Source organism: Sarcophilus harrisii, chromosome 1 (assembly GCF_902635505.1).
Source record: "Sarcophilus harrisii chromosome 1, mSarHar1.11, whole genome shotgun sequence".
NCBI classification, from domain to species: domain Eukaryota; kingdom Metazoa; phylum Chordata; class Mammalia; order Dasyuromorphia; family Dasyuridae; genus Sarcophilus; species Sarcophilus harrisii.
Window position 1 is genome coordinate 454,782,418 of NC_045426.1, and position 22,835 is coordinate 454,805,252.

At 34.5% G+C, this 22,835-nt stretch overlaps 1 protein-coding gene across 8 annotated transcripts in view; it reads right to left on the reverse strand.

Moving 5' to 3' along the window:
* The window catches only part of DNAJC5B (DnaJ heat shock protein family (Hsp40) member C5 beta), a 105,405-nt gene extending 82,834 nt beyond the window's left edge, over positions 1–22,571 (reverse strand). For 5 of the 8 annotated variants that reach the window (XM_031946337.1, XM_031946334.1, XM_031946339.1 and 2 more), the window contains exon 1: positions 22,430–22,528. Coding sequence is in view for 1 of the 8 variants with exons in the window: in XM_003759729.3 (XP_003759777.1) it covers positions 22,430–22,444 (15 nt within the window). In the remaining 7 variants the exon portion in view is untranslated. Of the gene's footprint in view, positions 1–22,429 lie in introns of all 8 variants that reach the window. The other 3 variants (XM_003759729.3, XM_031946340.1, XM_031946335.1) reach the window with 3 other exon arrangements.
* Between the last annotated feature and the right edge of the window lie 264 nt (positions 22,572–22,835).

The window sequence follows — 22,835 nt, forward strand, 5'->3', positions numbered from 1 at the left end:
AAGTTTCTGACTTTCAGTCCAATACTTTTTCCATTATGCTAAGCTCTAATTCTAAGATTTTTATGAATCTATCAATGTGGCAGTGGAAAAGTTTATCTAATTCAAAGTAAGCCTGTTGGAATAGAAAGGGGAAATGCATGTTAAGAAAGATCTACAATTATATGGAACCGTACACAACATTGAAAACATGATGGAACACACTTGGGGAGATAGTTATTTTGTTTAATGGGAGGGGGAAAGAGGGGATATTGTTATGAAAGTATAAAAGAGACTGCCCAACCAGACAGAGGATGAATCCTTAATCTTTTGTGTGTGTGTCATTGACTTCTCTTTTTGTAGCCTCATTTCTACCTCTAGACTTCCTTACTTCCTTTAGGTTCCAGTTAAAACTCTGACATAAAAAAAACCTCTCTCAAACCTCTTTAATGCTGGTTTTCTTCCTCTGTGATTGTGTTCAATTTATCATCTATATACACAAATATAAACACACATATTTGTACAAAGTTGCTTTTTTTTTTTTTTGGTTGTCTCTATCTCCTCCCCCCAATTAGTCTCTTGAGAGGCAGGGACTTTTTTTTTTATTTGTTTTTTCCTTTCTATGGAACCTGAGCACTTAACACAGCACATATTAAATGCTTAATAAGTGCTTGATTTCTTCTTCTTCTTTTTTTTTTTTTTTTTTTTTTTTTTTTTTGGCAAGGTGATTAAAGTTATGTGACTTGTCTGGAGTCACACAGTTAGTTAAGTGTTAAAGTGTCTGAGGCAGAATTCGAACTAATGTCCTTCTGACTTCAGGGCCAATGCGCTTATTCATTTTGCCATCTAGTTGCCTCTTAATAAGTGCTTGTTGACTTGAACTGGTATAATAAATGTTTGATATCTTAGTGACATCTATGGGACTTTAGGATTCAGGATTCAGGATTTATAATGTTTAAGATGCATAAAATAAAGGGCATAGGCTTGCAAAGGGGATCAATTATAATGAATTAGTTATAAAAAATTCAAACCAATATAGATGCAAAATATAAGAGAAATAAAGAGATTCAATCAGTATATCAGTGATCATTTATTAAGTCCTTACTGTATGCCGAGTACTGTGCTAAGTGCTGGTAATAAAAAGGCAAAAGACAGTCCCTGCTCTAGAGAAGCTCAATCTAATGGAGGAAACAACAAGCAAACAATTATATATAAAGGATAAGTTTGAAATAATCAATAGAGGGAATGCAGTAGAATTAAGAGGGATCAGGAGAAGGTTTTTTCAGAAAGTAAAATTTTAGCTGAGATCTAAAGAAAGCTGGGAAGATAGGAAACAGAGATGAGAAAACAGCATTCTAGGCAAAGGGGATAACCATTGAAAATATCCAGAGAAGGGGCATATTAGATTAAAGAAAAATCTTTGGCGGCAAGAAGAAAAATCTTTAAAAATAAAGAATGAAAATGACTGGAGTCAGGAAATGGACTAACAGAATAACAGAGAAACCAGAGTCACTGGATCACAGAGTATGTGAGTAAAGGATGGGGAGAAGATAGGTGTAAGAAGATTCAAAAAGTGCATGTAAGAGGGCGGGTTATAAAAGGCTTTGAGCAACAAACAAAGGAGGGGAAAGAAAGTTTTCAGAATTTATTGAGTAGGGGGTGACATGGTTAGATCTGTGCTTTGAAAAGATCACTTTGACTGCTGAGTGGAGGGTAGACTGGACTAAGGAAAGACTAGAGGGAGAGCAAACTATTGCAATAATATAGACTTGTGCTCAAAACTTACATCAGGTGGCAGCATTCCAGGAAAGAAAAGGATGTATTCAAGAGATTTTACAAACATAAAATTAACAGGCTTCAGCAACAGATTGGATCCGAAGGGTGAGAGAGAATGGAGAAATCAAAGATGACATCTAGGTTTCAAGATGGACATTTAAGAACATGCTCTCCATAGCAAAGACCAACATTAGATAGCAGTGTTCCATGTCTATATCCCCATTTCTTCAACTATAAATATTTTGTGCTATAAATATTTTGGAGTACATGGGAGGTTTCTTTAATCATTGATCTTCTCAGGATACACCTAATTTGTTGTTGTTCAATGGTTTCAATCATGTCTGATTCTTTGTGACTCAATTTGGGGTTTCTTGGTAAAGATGGTGGAGTAGTTTGCCATTTTATTCTCTACCTTGTTTTACAGATGAGGAACTAACACAAACAAGGTTAAGTGTTTTGCTCATATAATTGGTAGTGTCTGAGGCTGGATTTGAACTCAGAAAGATGAGCCTGACATTCTATCTGTTGCACTACCTAGCTTCCCATATGCCTAACAGTGAGTGGGATTTCTAGGTTATAGACATCTTAGTGAGTTTCTTAGCATTTTTCCAAATTGTTTTCCAAAATTGTTGTACCAATAAACCAATAAACACGGACCAATAACATGGAATAAACACAATTGTATCAACTATACATTAGTATGCAAATCTTTTCACCACATCCTAATGAATGAGACTTTTCCATTTGATTTGCAGTTGAAACTTATAGATTTATTGTCTCCTCATATGAGCTTCTTGAGACCAGGGACTGCCTTAATTTTTAATTTGTGCTTTGTACATAAATTTTTTTCATTCACTCATTCAAAATCTTTCTAACCTTAAATATTCCCATATTTTGCCATCTTTACCAATTTTCTGGATATTAGGATCTCAATCATTCTGATTCACACTTCTCTTAGAGATTTAGAGAATTCTTTCATATGGCTATTATTAGTTTGCATTTTAGGGGGAGATTATTTATTTTTTTTTACGACTTCACATAGAATATTAACAAAAAGAAAGGACACCTATTTAACTTGAATTTAAATTCTATTTTTATCCCATCAAAATAAATTATTTTCAAATGAAGAGAAAAAACTCAATTTTATGAGGGAATTAAAGACCAAGATTAGTAAGGAAACAGGAAGAAAATAATTAACTAATTTAAAAGAGTTTAGACTCCAAGAATAAAAAATTTCATCTCAGAATACTGATAGGAATGGAAAATGTGATCATGAAACCACTGTCTTTGAAAATTATGGTGAATAGAGAAGGGACCAAAAGACTAGAAAGTGGCAAATGTTATCCTTGTTTCTAAAGAGAAGCAATAGCAATTCCTGAAAAACATATTCTGGTAGCTTGCCATTAGTACTTGACAAAATTCTGTGAAAATTATTAAACAGATGGTTTGGGAGCATTTAGAAATGAAAGTAGCAATCACTTAGAAACCACCATAAGCTCAATAAGAGCAAGACATGCCAAATTAATTTTATTTTCTTTCTTAAAAAATAGGATTACTAGACTGGAAGGGCAGAGGAAGGCTACTGATACAGTCAGTGTATCAAGATTTCAGTATGATTGAGCAAAGATTTTCATGACATTCTTAAAGACAAAATGGAGAAATGTGAGCTAGATAATTGTTTAGTTTTTCATATAACTATATATAGTACTTAAAAAGAGCTGACATATTCATGGATATCAAGCAAAAGGTCTTCAATGGTGACATGCCACAGGAGGTTAACCTTGGTTTGTTTACTACTTTTATCAACAATTTGGATACAGATATGGACCTTCAAGTTGGCAGATGATACAAATGTAGGAGAAATAGCTTATGTATTAGATGACAGAATATAGATTTAATAAAGTCTCAAAAGGATGGAATGATGGTTTGAAACTGACTAGATAAAATTTAACAGATCTAAAATATTGTATTTACTTTTAAAAAGTTAATTATACAAGTTCAAGGTAGAGGAGAAATGACTTAACAGCAGGTAATGTTAAAAAAAAAAAACATCAAAGCATCAAACATGCACTAAAAAAAAAAAAAAAAAAAAACAAAAATGGTATTTGTTGCTAAAAATGTGACCTAAGTCTGTATTAATGAAATTATTATAGCACATCAAGGGAAGTCATAGTTCCAATTTACCCTGCACTTGGGAGATAAAGTAAAGTATGGAATCTTTTTCTTTCTTTTTTTTTTCAATAGTATTTTTAAATTTTCAATAGTATTTTATTTTTTCAAATATGTTAAAGATAGTTTTTAAAATTAATTCTTGTAAGACTCTGTGTTCCAAATTTTTGTTTCTCCTTCCCTTACCTCTCCCCTCACCAAGATAGGAAGCAATTTAAAACAAGTTAAATATGTCTTTTAAATATATTTCCATATTTGTCGTATTAAGGAAGAAAAATCAGACCAAAGGAGGAAAAAAAATGAGAAAGAAAAAAATAGACAAATGGAAAAGGGTGAAAACACTATGCTTTGATTCATATTCAGTCTTCATAGTTCTCTCTCTGAATGTGATTGGCATTTTTTATCCCATATGTTGGAATTGCCTTGCATTACTGTATTGTTAACAAGAGCCAAGTCCATCACAGTTGATTATCACAAAATCTTGTTGTTATTGAGTACATTGTTCTTTTGGTTCTGCCCACAGTTTTATAGTCCTTTGGACATTGTTCCAAATTTTAGATCAGGACTTCTTAAACTTTTTTCACTCATGATCTCTCTTTACTCAAGAAATTTTTGTGTGATCCCAGGTATATAGGCATATAAAATAGGTATACAAATCAAACACTTACTGATAAGAAATCATAATTTTACAATCCCCACATTGAGTTACAAAATCCCATATAGTGTCATGAATCACAGTTGAAGAAGCTTGAGTCTAGAGTACTGCCTTCAATTTTATGTTTAGTTTCACATTTTAAAAGGGTTTTAACAAATGGAAGAAAATCCACAGAGGTTATAATGTTTAAAAAAAAAAAACTCAAAAAGGAAGAGTTGAGAAAACTGAGGATATTTAACTTAGAAAAAAAATATTTAGGGGTGAATGTGGTAGATGTTTCAAATAGTCAAATCATATATATCATATTACATTATATACATCAAATATATCATATGTAACCAGGTTTTATTATACATAATGTATATGCAAACACATTATTCAGTATGTGTATAAATTTAGAGTGTTTTGCATATGGCTATATATGCAGAAGAAGTGACTCTTGATTGCCTAAGATGTGAACAGAAAGATACATTTCTACAAAATGAATGTAATGGGTACTAGAGTTTCTTGAGGTAGACATTTATGGTTCTAGAGACTCTTTGAGGGAGAGAAACATGCAGATAGAAGACATTCTAGAGAATAAGAGGAAAAAAACTTTGAAAACTAAACACACGTAGGAGAAGCCAGTTGATTTCCAGGTTATCTTCTACAAGACTTCAGAGGGAGGCAAAGATTCAGAAACAAGGTTTTTAGTGGTTGAGGTTCAGATCCAGATTGGGTCTCTCATCAGTATAGAGGCTGCTGACTTTGGCTACAATTCAAAGTTTCAAGTTCTAGTCTAGAATACATGTGCATGATTACACTGATTGACATGCATAGTACCAAAACAAATGGTTCCTAGCTGCATTAAGGTAAGCAGCTATACTATACCACAAACTCTGCAATTATGCATATTTTCTACTCTTTCTTCAAAAAGAAAGTCCAAAAAGTAGACATGGTAAACACAGCATATTATAGCAAAAAAAGACATTGTCTATATCTTAATATTCAGCTCTCTCCACTATGCCCTTACTGCTCTTCCTAGTTTCAATTCCAATGAACAAGATCATTGCTTCTAAACTCACCACTATGCTGCTAACTCTAGCCTTTGTTGACATCCACTTGCCTGAGTCTCTCTTTCCCTCTGAATGATAAAGTATCAAACTCCTCCCAATACCTTCCGTTATAGAGGACAAAAACTGGACTCAGATCACTCCATTCTATGACTGCTACCCCGCCTTATTTAAACTTCATAGAACAAGGTACCCCCAAACAGAGCTCCATGCCAGACACTCTTTGATGTCCTGATCTTTTCACTTTCCTTCTTCCTTTTGTGTGTTATTTCCACCTTTAAATTGTAAACTCTTTGAGAGCAGGAATTTTCTTCTTAGTATAATTCAGCTTTTAGCACAGTGTCTGGCACATAGTATATATTTAATAAATGTTTGTTGGATTGGATTCATTTAGCAGATGGGCAATGTCTGATTTTCCCCCCCTTTTAAAGCTTTTTATTTTCAATACATGCACTGATAATGTTTCAACTTTGACCCTCACAAAACCTTGTGTTCCAAATTTTCCTCTCCTTCCTCCCATCCCCTCCCCTAAATGGCATGTTATACATGTTAAAAATATATGTTAAGTCCAATATATGTAAACATATTTATATAATTATTTTGCTGCACAAGAACGATCAAATCAAAAAGGAAAGAAAATGAATAAGAAAACAAAATGCAAATGAACATCAACAAAAGAGTGAGAATGTTATATTGTGATCTACATTCAGTTCCCACCAAGCTCTTTCTGGGTGTAAATGGCTCTCTTCATTACAAGATCATTAAAATTGGCCTCAATCATCTCACTGTTGAAAAGAGTCACATCCATCAGAATTGATCTTCATATAGGTTGTTGCTATGTATAATGATCTCTTGGTTTTGCTCATTTCACTTAGCATCAGTTCATGTAAGTCTCTCCAGAATTCTCTGCAATCATCCTGCTGATCATTTCTTATAGAACAATATTATTCCATAACATTCCATAACAATACCAAAACTTATCCAGCCATTCTCCAACTGATAGAAATCCACTCAGTTTCCAGTTTCTTGCCACTACAAATAGGGCTGCCACAAACATCCTTGCACATTTCCTTTCCTTTCCATCCTTTAAGATCTCTGTGATATAAGCCCAGTAGAAACATTGCTGGATCAAAGGGTATGCACGGTTTGATAACTTTTTGAGCAATGTCTGAATGTTGATATAGGAATCATTTCAGAATTTGCTACCTGTGTATAATCATTATCATTTGATTAACGTACAGATCAGGAGAAAGAATGAATATGAAAAATCATTACATGCCATTATAATATTTCCATCATGACCTATTTAAGTAAATTGTTGACTGGCAAGTGGGAAATTGATAAAACTTGAGATATTGATTTATTATTACCATTTTTAAAGAATTTTAACTGATATCAAATAGATCTATGAGAAAACCAAATTGGTCAAGAACTCATTTTCACTCACAAATACAAATCTCATCCCCAAGCAGAAAAAAAATGATACCTCAGGTCAACCCTGATTTGGAGTACAAACTCATTTGCAAAACATTCAAAATGAAGTGATTAAAGATGATAGCACTAGAGCTATAAGGAACTCAGAAGTCATCTACTAGCAATTTTGCCTGACAAAACAGCACAAAGCCGTAGAGGGAGAAACAAGTTTACAGGAAGCTTTTCAAAAGAACCAATTAGTGCAGGTCATTTTGGGACTACTCGTAAGTGAAATCAAAAGGAGTTAACAAATAATCACGAAATACAACAGATCTGCCAACATTTCACTAATTATTCCCCTCAATACTTATAGTGAAATCACTATAATTAGTGTCCCAGACCTGATCAATGATGCTGTATGAAAAGTGTACATAATATTTAGGAAGATAAAGTTAGGGATAACATCTGGATTTTACCAAGTCCACATATTAAAGTCTGTGATAGAGATCACACAATTTAAAAAGCATCCAGGGTCTGCTTTTCAAGATATTTAAAATTGGGGAACACTTCAAAGAATAGAGAAGATCTTGAAATTTGATACCTATAATAATACATAAAAAAAACTGCCTAACTTTTCAGGGAATGTGAACAATTTTCAAAAAAGGAATATCAATTACTAATAATAACTTAAAATTCAGTGTTCTACTATTAATTAGAAAATCAAATTGACATAACTTTGAGGAACTATCTAGAATCCATTAAACTGGCAAAAATAATTAAAAGCAACACAACTCTGCCAGCAAGAATATAGAAAAACATGTGAATTCATCAATTACTGGTGAAATTAAAATTTTTAGAAGTATTCTGGCAGAATTAATAAAAATTAAAAATGATTTAATAATTACTTTTATATGTGAATATACAAAAAATATTATCAGATTTTTAAAGAGTTATATATTAAAGGATTTTCATAGCAAAAAAGATTTTATAAAATAAAGGATAAATAACTAGAAGCAAACTAAATAGTGACAAGGTAATAGTTAAGTAAATTGTAGTATAAATATAATTGAATATTATAATGCAATTGTTTGACAAATATGAGCAATATAAAGGAATCTAAAAAGATTTTTATAAAATATTTAAAATATAGTTACTAAACAAATTTAGTTGTTTGCATTGATTCAGTGTTAAGTTTCTGATAAAACATTTCATTTTTAAACTAACTTAAAATATATTTTATGTATGTCTGTATATGTTGTCTTTCTGATAAAAGGGGAGATTCTGAATTATTTCATTTCTATCTTATAGCCTCAATGCCTAGCATGGTGCCTGGCACATTATAGGTGATTAGTACGTATTTGTTGGTTCACTGATTGAAATAACAGAACTCCGGTTTAGAACCAGATCTTCTAAGGTTTCACTCATGAAAACTAGACTGTCTCAGTATAGCAAGATGAGGTGGAAAGAGTAACACTTAGAAGGATTTTAAGAGGCTAGGAAAAGGCAGTGGAAAAAATCTGTAATTGTTTCCCCTGGAAATATTGTTAAATCACCTGGGAAACAGAAAAATAGCTTGATTTGAAGTACATTTTCAATTTTACATGGTGAAATAGGTTGTTTGTAAATCTCACCATTTGGCTGCTCACCAGAATTTTCTTCAGTGGCCTGATATTGGGAAAACTATACAATTTGCTCTAAATAAGTATTCTAGCTCAAATTTGGAGAAGGGCAGGATTCTTATATCACCCCAAAGCCTCAAGATTCATATGTAAGGCCTTATGAAATAATTTTTTTACAGAATAAACTTAAATTTTCCGTCTGACTTAGTGATATATGTTAAATATATTCTTAGGAGGTCAGAAGAAAAACATTTATTTTGGCACCTGAAGAAAACTATAGGGTTTCTACCTGGAAGGAACCTTAGAGTGCATTTGGCTCAAGCACTTCATTTTACAGATGACAAGCCTGAAGTCCAATGAAATAAGAACATGGCAGTCTTAAGCGGCAGGGCTCAGATTTGAACCCAAGGGCCTTCCTCCTCCAAATCCAATGTTATTTCCACTATAAATGAGGCTAAGATCATGCAATCTCCAAACCAACAATTCTTACATGTAAAACTTTTTTTATCTATTTAGAAAGTAATTATAATCTAATGGAGGAAGAACTGTATTTAAAGTCAAAAGACAAAGATTAGAATCTCAGTTTTTTATTTCCTGTTTAGACGAGTCATTTTGCTTCTTTTGACCTCAGCTTCCTCATCTTAAACAAATTATGAAGTGGGCTGTATGATCTCTAAGGTCTTTTATGAGTTTATGAGCTTATGACACTAACTGTAACTTCACCAGGAAGAGTAGAAGATATGTCGCTTTATTTCCTATATATCAGTAAATTATTAGGTCTTTCTTCCCCCCAAAATTAAGTCAAGGTGAAGGTAGTTTCATCTATATTAATATCTGCTGAACCTTTGTCAGGTTGAGCATGAGTCCATCTGCAGGGATATCCCAAGGGTGTGCTGCCTCCAGAGAATTGGTTATTAAATTATTGCTAAACTTTCAACATGAACATTTATACCTTGGACACTGGCAGAAACCACCCATCAGGGCTTGAATATTATTTTGTTAAATATCTAGACTTGAAAAAGTAATAGGAAAAATATAAAGTATGTCATGGGTAATTTTTTTTAAACCAGAAAATAGGTTGTTAAACATTTACCAGCTCATCTTCAAGATAATCCAAGGAAAGTAGGAAATAAGAACTCTGCTATTTGGCTCCTGCCCTACCATTTAGCTGAAACTACTCTCTTCAAAGTTACCAGTGATTTCTCAATGAAGGAATATGATAAGTCTTTTCATAGTCCTTGTCTCTCTCAACTTCTCTATAGCATTTCACATTGTTCACCTCCTAGATTCACTTTCCTCTATGGGGTTTTGGGATGCTGTCATCTGCTTGTTCTAACTACTTGTCAGTTTTCTTTACTGGTTTTTCATGCATTTCATGTACAGTAACTATTGTTATCTCCCTCCCAAGACTTTGTCCTGGTTCCTCTTTGTCTCACTTAGTGTGACCCCTTGTTAAAATCTCTTTGCAAATGATTTGCAGTTCAATATATCTCCCTCTGGTCTCTCCTGAGTATATTACATTAAACTATGCCTTTTGGATACCTTGAACTGTATATTCCATAGGTACCTTAAACTTAATTTGTTTGCTCCTTGTTATATTGTTTCTCAAGATCTATTTTCACAAAATCAATGAACCTATACTCAAAATATACATTTTGAAAGGAAAACTACAATATGAGAGAATGTTAAAAATTAGCATAATACAGAAAACCAGTTACAAAGGAACATTTTAAAATGAATGAATGCATGCAAAAGCATTTATTAATTCCTTACTGTGTGTCAAGGACTGTACTAATCCCAGGGACATATGTACAAAAACAAAGACAATGTTGACTTCAAGGGGTTTATATTCTCATAGGGGAAGGCCTCACAAATCATGGAGTGGTAGCCAGAGAGGAATATTTTGGTTTGGGAAGTTGCAGAATGATGATTAGAGCCATATGGGGGGAAATTGTCATATTATTTCCAGGAACAATAATAGAGATGATTTGATTGTGGTTTGAAAATTGTAATGGGAGGAGGGAGGTGCCCATGAATAGGCTGGTCAAGAGTTGACTGAGGATAGTTCTATCAAGGACTAGATTTAGTGTAAGATTGAGGCAACCACCAATCTGGATAGCTAGGCCCTAGGGCAGGAATTCTAGGCATAAAAAGCTGACAACTCCAGGGAGTTGTTTCTGGTCAGCCAAGGAGTGAAATGAAGCGTGACTGAAACAATAGGAACTGGAATCATAATAGGAACTTTTTTCTTCTTATATTTAGTAATTGTTTTGAGTGCATAATTCAATTAATTGATGCCTTTTCATCCCATTCAACTCTTGTAACCATCTTCCTATAAAACCTCCATGTGGACACCATCTAATCCACTGAGTACGTTCCTCTAAGTTTTTTAATATAATAGTGATACATAAGAAGCACATAGGTTTTCAAACTGTTTTTCTTCTTTCTTGCCACTTGATTGATCTACCTAGGAAACTGATAGAATCTAAAAGTTTTGGAAATTTGCTACAACCTACTGACACACATTATTTACTTCTCTGATTAGTCCACCATGTTTGATTTTGGGAGATGGTATTTTTCTTTGTTTAGTAACCATATATTGAATATTTTATTAGATTATTAGGATGGTATTTTTCTTTGTTTAGTAACCATATATTGAATATTTTATTAGATTATTAGGACTTTTTTTTTTTTTGCTTGAACCCACAGATGAAAAACAAGGATTAAAGTTTCAGAGATAAATTTAGGTTTTACGTGAGTAAAAATGTCCTATTATAAGAATTAACCAAAAGGTAAATAGGTAGCTACCTTAGGAAGCATTGAGCTCCCTTTTACTGAAGTCTTCAAAGGCTATTACAATTTGTCAGATATAGTACTTGGGAGATCCTTATTCGTCTGTGGTTTAGTCTTTGAGGTTCTTTTTAATATTGAGGTTCCATAATTCTATAATTATTAAAATACTTGAAAGGAAAATTTGGATACATCCTTTCTAACCATCAAATTAGTGGCCCACTGAACTGTGTCCAGTGTTCATTTCTCTTTGGATGGTCACTATGTAATCAAGGCCTTTGGTTTATGAAATGGTGGTTGGATGAGGTAATATAAATTTGTTGTGAATATGTGTTAACATATTAGGAGATACTCTGTTTTCCATAGCTAAGATCCAGCAAGCAAGCTGTACTCTGAACTTGGCGTAACGACAATCTTTTGTGCTCATCTTTTGGATGATCTTAGCCACAGCAAAATTCCAGAATTATTTCTGGTCATGAAGCCTTGCTAGGAATCAAACTTGTCTCACTGTTGTTGTTACCCCTCATTATCAGGGCTACAGCTCACTATGTAGCCATAAATATAAGTATTGAAATACACTTACACTAAAGCAGGTCCCCCTTCCCACTAAAGGCAGGGTTCTGGTACACATGTCCTTGCTTGCAAACCCTTTCCTTCAGTTTGATTTAAAGTTATATTTGATTCCTGATTCACCTGTTTTTAGCGCTCTGTTCAGCTGCAGCCACCCACAGGCTAGAGGCCATTTTCATTCAGTTGATATTAAGTAGTGTCAGAAGTGAGATTAGAAAGGGAATTGGACCATTGGACTCTCTGGTACCAGGAGGAAAGGATCAGGCACTCCCAGAGATTTATTTCTCCTGAGACACTGCTACCTACTACCCCTAAATATGAGGAGTCCTCTTATCTTTGGTCCTTCTCCAATCTCTGAGCTTCTGCTTTGGTTGAAATTAACAATTTTTTTTTTGGGGGGGAAACTCTGGGGCCCTTCAGTGACTGGATTTGTTTAAGGTTTCCATTTTGTTTTGGTCTCTTTGGTGAAGATATCTGCACCCTCTGTTCCCCTTATAAACTGTTCCTGCTTACTCTTTTTGGCTCAACTTCTTCAGACCAGGAGATTTTTTTCTACTCTTTTCTAGTCTCAGTCTCTCCTCCTTCCCTCCCCACCCCCCACATACCCTATAGGGTAAGAGAGTATTTAGTTAGCTGCATGCCTCTATTAAACTGGTAAGTGTATGCCCAACTATGGATTATGACTGCATAATTTGTTAGGAACTGTTTGTGTCTGTTTGTATCTTGTTGCTTTGTCTAGATTTTGTCTTTGTCATATAAAATGTCTATGTAGATTCTGTTACCTTGAAAGATTTAAAATGTAACCAGCCAGGAAAAAAGATTCTAAGGGCTCTAGCCAGAGAGTTTAGAACACTGGGAAAAATTAATGAACTCTTCATACTTGAAGCTACTGTCCCAGTAAGCAAGACTAGTTTCCACTTTAGGCTTTCCTCAGATTAGGTTTTAAGAAAAGGGAAAAAAGAAAACAGATCTGCAAGACACTTTCCTCTGTCATTTCAGCTTTGGTTGCATTGGAATTATAGAAATAAAGTCAGATAATCAAAGTTGTAGAACTGCTAAAAAAAATCTTAGCTGATTAAGGAATTTGGAAAGTAATGATTTTAAGACTGCAGAAGAGAATTCCTGGGACCTTGGAGTAATTGCAGAAACTTACTCACTTCTGAAATATCTTAATAAATTGTGGAATACCACTCTATAGAATTTAAGAAAAAATAAGAATTCTAAAAGTTTTAAAAATAAATCGCAAAATTAATGGCTAGGGAAATTAAAGAAGATAGCTGGTTTAGGAGTAGTTCCAGAGTAAAGAAAGAAAAAAAAAAAATAGGTAAATGATTTGTGTCTTATAGTAACTTTTTGTTAACCATTCTTTAGCAATTGTTTAAACCAAAGAGATTCCTGTAACTTCCCCAGGTCAAAGATCCTCTCATACTAGATCACATTTCCCAAATATAGATATTGAAAAAATGCTGCAAAAATGAGAAATTTAAATTACATTCTACTTGCAGAAGTCTATTAGCTGCGTAAGCTTAGGCAAGTTATCTTATCTCTGTTTGGTCCAGTTTCCTGATCCATAAAGAGAAAAATAATAAAGGCACACCTGCCAGAATTGTTGTGAAGATCAAAAAAATAAAATGATTGTAAACTACTTAACACAGTGATAGACATGAGCTAAGCATCATGTTATTATTATTTATTTAATCAAATGTAATTGCTCCATACCTGATAAAATATCAAAGGTAAAAAGATCAATGATTTCTATACAGGATAATTTGGAAATGCAATTGGTGTATCTAAAGTTTTGTCTTGTGTTTTAAATATATGATATTATTTGTGTCATTATTGTATTTCTAAAATCTCTTATTTTGTGAAATTTGAGAAATTATTATTATAAAAATGCTGTCAGACAAAACAATTTTTTAATCTGAATGCTGCTATAATGAACTGGGCTTTTCAAAGATGTAATAAATAGATATTTGAATATTGTTAAAATATTTAATGAGTTATAATTTGTTATAAAGCAGATAATAACACATAGTAATAAATTTTCATTTGAAAATTCTTGGCTATTATGAAAATGTATAGAGTGGTTTAAAGATGTTGTTTTAACATATTAATGATGAGTCAACTATCAGGTATTTGCTATATGTCTAAAATCCCAGAATATGGGTAATTTTAATTTATAAGTAAAGGATTAATGAAATGTTAACTGTTAGGGAAACATCAGGAGAGATATTCAGGACTTAAGTTGTGGTTAGTGAAATTTTGCTATGAAAAGTAAAAATTCTTGGGATTGTGAATTATTATTTTGAATTTTGATGACAGAGACTAAATTGTCATAAAGCCAGTAGTAGAAAATGGCATGTGATGCAGACTGGGAACTGCTAAAGGGAGATGTCTGTGCCTGGGAAAAGTTTAGGAACAACTGGGGCATAGTCTAAGTAGGATCCTCCTGACTCTATTTCCCCATTGTGCGATTTCCTTTCTGAAAAAAGATATTTTCCACTGTTTAATACTGAACCTTGCCTTTAACACTCTGTGACTATGGATTAGTCATATCTGACTCATAACTGAAATCAAAGCCAAGGAAATTTTTTCCTCTGTAATGATACAGGACATTGTAATAATTATGTCTCTCTTCCTTTTTAGAGCAAATTTCTATAATCGAGAAATTTTGCAAATACAATACTAAATCTATTAAATAATAAACATACTGGAACATCTCTGAATTGCTATAATAGGATACAAAAATGAACATCTTACAATTTTAAACTGAATTTGTGGTCAAATTATAATATAGGGATGATATCCTCCTAAGGGAGAAATAGTCAACATAGTAAGACAAAATAATGTTAAATGTTTTTAGTTAAATGGAATAGTAAATTTTGAGAAAAGCAATAGTATTAGACTGTTTTCTCTAAAAACTATATACATAGATGCATTTGACTGCCTTCCACAACTTAACTATCATGGAAATTCAGGGCTTTGAATATGTTTTAGTAATAAATTCTGAAAACTGGATTAAGTATTTTACATATAAATTGTATTTATAATGATAAAAAAGTGAATTTTTAAAAGCATCTAATAATTTTAAAAGGCAGAAAAGTTTATTTTATAGTTGAATGCTCCATACATGTATAGGATTTAGATAAGGATAGAAATAGCAAAATGCTATATATACTAAAATTCTCTGAAGTTTTAAGATAGGAGAGGCAAATTTCCTAAATTGTACTAAATGTTATTATCAGAATTATCTAGAAATCTCTTGTTTTTAGAACAAGAGAAGCAGACCCCTTTCTAGAAATTTTTTGAGGGTAAGCATTGTCCTCAATTGGCCTCTCATGGAATTTTGACTTATACTTGGTTCTCCTTTATTGTCCAGAAGGGCAGGGTTCTTTCAAACTTCCTTTCTTTCGCCAAAAGGGAGAAATGTTTAGATATAAAGAAATACCTGTTTTCCAGAGCTAGGTCCCTGTAAGCAATCTGTGGCCTGAGCTTGGCATAAAACCTTTTCACTCACCCTCAGGATGATCTTAGCCACAGAAAAATTCCAGAATTGTTTCTAGTCATGAAGCTCTGTGTAGTCAATAGGTATAAATATTGAGCTCTTTCTACCCTAAAATGGATCATCTCACTGAAGATGGGGCTCTCGACATGCATCCTTGATTGCAAGCTGTATTCTTCACTTTGCAGTTAAACTTCTCTTTGATTCATGACTTTCCTATGTCTAACCTGTTCTGTTCAGCTCCTGCTTACCTACAGGTTAGAGGATGATTCTATCTGGTGGACCACAATTTATCTCATTTAAATTTAAAATAAAAACCCTTTGTCCATGGTGTCATTAGGGGGATGCTTCTCTTTGGACAGGGAAAGATTAGACAATAAAAATATTTTTCCTCACCACTCAGTCCTGAAGATGATTAAAGAAGAGTAGGGTTGTGTGTGCTATTATAGTATTGTACCTGCCTTGCTAGCTATGTGACCCTGGACAAGTCACAACCCTGTTAAGTGTGAAGGAACTCAGTTTCTTCATCTGTAAAATGAGCTGGGGAAGGAAATGGCAAATCATTCCATTATCTTTGTATAGAAAACTCCAAATGGGGCACTTAAGTGTTGTTCGACATGACTGAAACAATTCAGCAACAATAAAGTGCCTACTCTGATGACTTACCAATGAAGGGCCGCCATTCCTAACATTAATACTGCCCCTTTGTCATCAATGGAGAACATATATTGAGAGAAGCCCGAGAATAATCATTTTAATAGAGGAAGAGAATCAGTAGGATGAGTGTACTATCCATATCTGATGGAATTCCAAGTAGTCAAGGGTTCCCCTTAAAGATCCCGAATGTTGGGAAATAGGGAAAAGACTTCCCATTTCCTATTTCCCACCTGTATCTGTGGCTGAACTTGCTCCTTTTAATCAGAGGCTAGCTTATTTCTTGTAGGGATACTCATAAGTCATAAAAGGGTCAGCAGGAAAATTTCAGCTTTGCCCTTGGTGACTCCACCTGGGATAATATGGACTAGTCTGAGGCTCTCCACTTCTTTTCAGCCTTCACAGGCTTCATTTGTCACTTGGGCTCCATTGCACAAACTCTGGATGAGTGAGTGAGCGTTTGGGTGGAGATGGGAAAAACTATGAGAAGGTGAGACTTTTTGTGGCTAGGATCATGGAGCCTCAGGGGGCAGAAATGATAAATTAGAAATTCACTAGAGTCACTATGACTGAAAAACTTCAGGGCATCTAAGGTAGTTTGGAGGGAAGGGAGAAAGGATGTTGTCATTTTTTTTTCCTTTCTTCCTCTTCACGGCTGTTTTGTATAAGATCTGCCTCTTCCCAGTGGAAGGGAAACTTTGAAAAACTCCTTTAGCCTGAGGGAGAGAGGGATTTGAAAGTTCTCAACCTCAACTAGAGAATCTGAAAATAAATCCCATCTTTGTCCATTTTCGCAATCATTTCAACAGTTTAATACCATAGGATGTGAAGAAATTGCTCAACTAATTACACAACTTTTGAAATGAATGCTAAAGCTGAAAAATATTACAACAGTGTGTTTAAACTATGTGCCATGAGTGAGAGTTCTTCTTGGCAACCTTTGAAAAAATGTTGTATTTTTTTTTCCAAATAGGATCTGTCTGGAAAACCAAAAACATATGGAAGTACCTTCTGTTGCATGCAATGTGTACATTATACACTATATATTACAAAGCCTTATAGTAGGTTTAAAAAAAACTATCAACCTGCAAGAGATTCACCTGAATCAATGATATATACGAGGAAATAGATGGAAATGTTTAATATTTCTGACTAGCATAAATATTTAAAGGCTATGATATACAAGAGGGACTAGTTTTTTGTTTTGTTTTGTTTTGGTTTTTTGTTTGGGAGTTTTGTTTTGTCTTGTTTTATTTTTTTTGGTTGTCCCTGCAAAGCAGAACTGAAAGCAATGAATGGAAGGGAAATTTACCAATGATTAATAAGAACCAGCCAGAAATGAAATGAGTTATCTCAGAAAGTAGTGAGTTCCCCTTCACTGAAGGTCCTCAAGTGGATGACCACTTGACAAAGATATTGTCAAGAAAATTTCTGGTCAGATTGTATTGGATGAACACTGAAGTTTTTTCTGTCTCTGAGGTTCTGTGATAACTTGAAATGACTAGTACCATAAATAAAGAAAGCCTGGTTTCCTTTGGTCTTTTAACCTTTGGGCTCATGCTAGCTTGCACTTGTTCTGATTCAATGAGCATTCGTTAAACCTGATTGTGTTAGGCAATGTGGGTAATAGCAGAAGACACAGTACCTGTTTTGTGGTAGCTTAAAAACTAGTTATAGAAACAAGATGTACTTGAAGAGACTGCCATGCCCTTTATATAAGCAACCAATAGTTTGGAAAGCCTTATCAGAAAGCTTCTGAGAAGTCTCAGAAAGCAATGTGGCAAAATGGAAGGAACCCAGGACCAGCAAATAGGAGTTCTAATCTCAGCTCTGCCAAGAGCTCTGACAGTGAACTTAGATTTAAACTTTTTGAACTTCATTAGAATGAGGGAGAGGTTTTCTTTTTATCATTTTTAGCCCTAAAAATACATGAAGCTATGGTTCTCTATATGGCATCATACTAGGGAACATTTCTAAAGCCATGCATAAGATACATAGAAATTCAAATAAAGAAGAAACCATGGCAGGAAAGAATTAGTCAAGGAAGCAACATAAAAGAGGTGTTAGGTAATGTGGGTAGGTCACTTGCTATGTGTAATAGCCCCACACCTGCCTAGTTAAAATGTGAGCATATAATTATTCATATTCATATATTATGTATATATATATTTATGTATGTACATGTGTATATGGACACAATAATGCTTAACTTAATAAAACTTTAATAATTGAAAATTCATAAAGAACTATCTTTTGTACATTTATGGCAAAAGAGAGCTACTGAGAGGCAGAATGTCACACTAGGTAGATTCATTCAAATTCCTCCTATCATTTATCTATTTGATTGTGTGTGGCACATTTGGTGTTAAGTGACTTGCATAGAGTCAAATTGCTAGTAAGTATAATAAGGCCAAATTTGAACTCATGTTCTCCTGACTTCAGAGTTGGTACTTTATCCAATGTGCCATCTAGCTGCCCTTCCTCCTATCAATGAATATTTAATTTCCCTGAATCTCAATTTCTTCATCTGTAAAGCAGAAGTAACCACCTCTGTAGTACATAATGCCTACTTTATACGGTTGTTGAGGTTCAAATGAGATGATGTATGTAAAGCATATGAATGTATGTAAAGTTTGGAGTGAATCTATGATTGTATTGATGAGGAAGCTGCCAGCAAGAAATTTCTATCAATAATCTGTCCATTCCACTAAGAATGAATTCTTTGCTTAGATATAGGGTTTGCTTTTTGCTATTTTTGCTTTATAATTATGTTTACCAATTACAGAATTTCTGGAATTTAGTTAACTTGAAAATATAGGTAGATTATGAATTTGGTTCAGAAGTGAACATAACAAAAAGACCAAGCTGGATCATCTCCAGAAAATTGTGAGGCTCTTTTAATGACTTTAAGATTCCCACAAAAGCAAATGTTAATGAGACTAGGAATACAGGAAAATGAATATCACATAGAGGGCAGTGGAGAGGCACAAGGTGGTTGTGAGCAGACTACAACACATAATCAAGGAAGAATTTTGTGGAAAAACACCAGTAAAAGATATTACCAAGGGGCAGCTAAGCAGCACAGTGGATAGAGCACCAGCCCTGAAGTCAGGAGGACCCAAGTTCAAATTTGACCTCAGATACCTAGCTGTGTGACTCTGGGCAAATCACTTAACCCCAATTGCCTCAGGAAAAAAAAGATATTACCAAGGAATCACAAGATAGGAAAACAAGATAGATTTGTCATATTAAAAAAAAAAAAAAAAGAGGGATAACCAACATGTTCAGCTAGTATTCTCACAATATTAGAAATCAAGAAAGGCCTCCAATATGTTGAGTGAACCCTTCATCATTAATTTATTGAAAAAGATGGACAAGATGGATAAGCATAATTGGGTTGTAAATTGCATCATTGGAAAGGGTTTCCAAATTGATAAGATTGAAGATGCATTTGAGTATCATAATTTGTTTTTATCTGTGGTATGCCAATTCCTTCTTTTTTTATTTTCATTTTACATTTGTTCATTTTACAGTTGAGGAAATTGAGGCAGAGTGATCTGACTTGCCTAGGGTCACACATAAGTACATCAGGCTAAATTTGAACTCAGGAAGATGAATTCTTCTAACTCCAGGCCTGGGACTCTTCACTGTGTCACAGAGCTAACTAGCTGGTGCTCAACATTTTTGTGTTCTGGTTTTCTAATGTATTAAACAAAGAGGTTGAATCCAATAACTCAAATTCCTTCTAGCTCATAAATCTTTGATCTTATGACCTACATAGAATACCTATGTTTGCTTTTTATCGCTATCATAGCCTATAAAGATAAGCCTTTATCTTAAATTTAAATTCCCTTGGGATTGAAAATATTACACTAGATCAATTGTGAATCAACAAATTCATTTCATCACAACTACTCCCTGGGGGGTAGTGAAAGCATTGCTGACTCCTTTGGATTTGGGTTGTTGCTGCATCTAGGTATCTGTGACACCCAGGTAAGCTACTATCCCCCTCCCCCAGAGACCCCAGTTGCCTCATCTTCAAATGAAGAGACTGTAAATGAAGGAGCTTACAACAACAAACAAACAATTATATAGTCCATAAACATAAATAGAAGAGAGTTAAAACATTCCATCAAGGATGTTTTAAGAATCTCGTCTTTGAAAAAAAAAATCTGATCTGAGGTCAGTTCAATTTTCAATCATCATATTTAAAATAAATTATTGTGAAAAGTTTTTTGCTTGTTTCTTGAATGATATTCCCATTTCCAAGGACTATGGAGAAAAAACAGATTGAGAGAGTTCTGAAAATAGTGTTCTCCTCAAATGACAGATGAATATAGAGTATAAAGCTAACATATACGTGCACTTATTTTTGTCAAGCCTTCTAGATATAGAAGGCTTGTTTTGAGAATATTGGATTGATTACCTTGATATATTTGTTCACAGTATACTTAAGGCCAGAGACTTTTTAAAAATTTGCTCCTGAAGATGGAAATCCAATCTCTGTCTCTATCTCTCTCTTCCAGTGTGTCTGTCTCTTTCTCTGTCTCTGTGTCTGTTTCCCTCCTTCCCTCTGTCCTTCTCTCTCTTCTCCTCCTCTTCCCTTTCTCTCTCCCATTCTGTCTCCTATTCTCTCTCTCTCTGTCTGTGTCTCTCTGTCTCTGTCTCTCTATTTCTCTGTTTCTCCTTGTCTCTCACTTACTCACTCTCTCTTGCCGTCACCCTCACCCTCACCTTCATACTCTCTCTTCTATATTTGTCTGCCCTTGGGGTTCACAAGGGCTAAGTAATCTCTACCTATCAAATGCTTGTTGGGAGCTGTCTGTATTCCAGTGAGGGAACATTACAATAAAAAGTAATCCTTGGAGCTAATCTATGAGTGATGGAGCAGACTGACAATCCTCCTCTGGGGGCCCTTGCACATCAGAACTGCTGTCCACCTTAACCCTCAAGGATTCCAAACAGAGATGAGTCAGGACCTGGCACAGGCCAAGCATTCCCTCCCTGCTTGGTAAACAGAACAGCCCTTTGTCGTCACTCAGATCCTTTTAGTGCCACAAGACTCCAGGAAAAAACAAATACTTTGGAAGCCAAAACCCCAAGGCAGGGTAAGAAAACAGAATTGTGTGCATCCTGAGTGATGATTTCATTGGCAGGAATTTCTTAAAGGAGAAACTCTGGATAGTTCCAGCTAAATGCCCGTTCTTGTTAACTTATAAACTAACAATTAAGTTCCTCTCTTCTACAGTTTCTAGGGGTGACCTTTTGCTTTTTAACCTTGTCATTTCTAAATAACTTTAGAACCATTCTTTGTAGCTAACATGCATTCAGGTTTATTCTTCTACCTTGTATGTTTTGTTTTGTGTCTCTTGGGCTACCTTATGATATTATATTTCATTTAAATAATTACTTTACTTTTTTTCTTTCCTTTTCCTCCCCCAATCTTATTCTTTCTAGCTGTTCTGGGAAGGGCCTATTTAAAACACACACCACACACACATACACACACACACACACACACACACACACACACACACACACCTCCTGAGAAAAGTGACTATTAAAGTAGCAAAACAGAACTACTTCAGCATTAAAGAGACAACCTGTTGTAGATATTCAAGCACTGTACTTATACTCAGAAAGACCTGTGGTTGAAACTTACCTCAGAGACTTATTAACTATAGAACTCTGGGCAAATCATTTAACTTCTCTGAGCCTCGGTTTCATTCTCTGTAAATGGGAATAATCATAACACCTGGTTTAAAGGGCTTCTGTGAGGATCAAGTAAGGTGATGCATAGATTGTACTTTGTAAACGTAAAAATGCTATATAAATGTGACCCCTAGAGTAACATGTAATTTTTGCATAACTATCTAACCAAAATTTTATATTTTACCATATCTCTCCATTCTTTGACCAGAAAGGCTCCTCCTGCCTAATGGAAATTTTGCTTAATGGCAAAAGTGAATTTGATTGGCTTGCTTTGGGGGGGACAACTCAATCATGTTGTTGAGTATCTCCTTCCAAAGGCTTATGTAGATAGTTCCTTGTAGATTCATGGGCCTGCCCTTTTGCCCCAGTTACTCAGAAGACTTTATGTTATATTTAAACATCTTGATTGCCAGTTGAATAGAGTCTTATGATTCTAATGGTTGCTCAGTCTTAATAGAATTATTTGAATGTTTAACTCTTTTTCCTCCTCTTCCTTTAAATGCCAGTAGTTTCTGTTGTGGACTTAGTAGAAATCACTCACCCCATAGGATGGCATGGCTGGCTAGTGCCTTCGAACTTCCTCTGGTAGAGTCACACCTGTAGTCTACCAATAGCTGAAACTCCTACTAAACCCCACTTTTCTCATGAGTAGAGAGAGAGCCATACTCTGGATATTATGATGTCACAGAGTTCAATTCTTGGTTTCATGAAGGCCCCATGGAGACCCAGAAGATATTGGGCTTCAACTCCTACTAATGTTTAGATAACAGTATAAATCACCAACAACCACCCTTTCCTTCTCCCCCATTCATGGTTACCCTTTCACTCAAAATCTTCCCAAGAACCTCATAAACAATGGACTTCTCAGGGTCATACATTGACTCACAGAATGATAGAACTTAGTTAAGTGGTGGTACACCCCAAACCCCTTATTTTACGAATCAAAG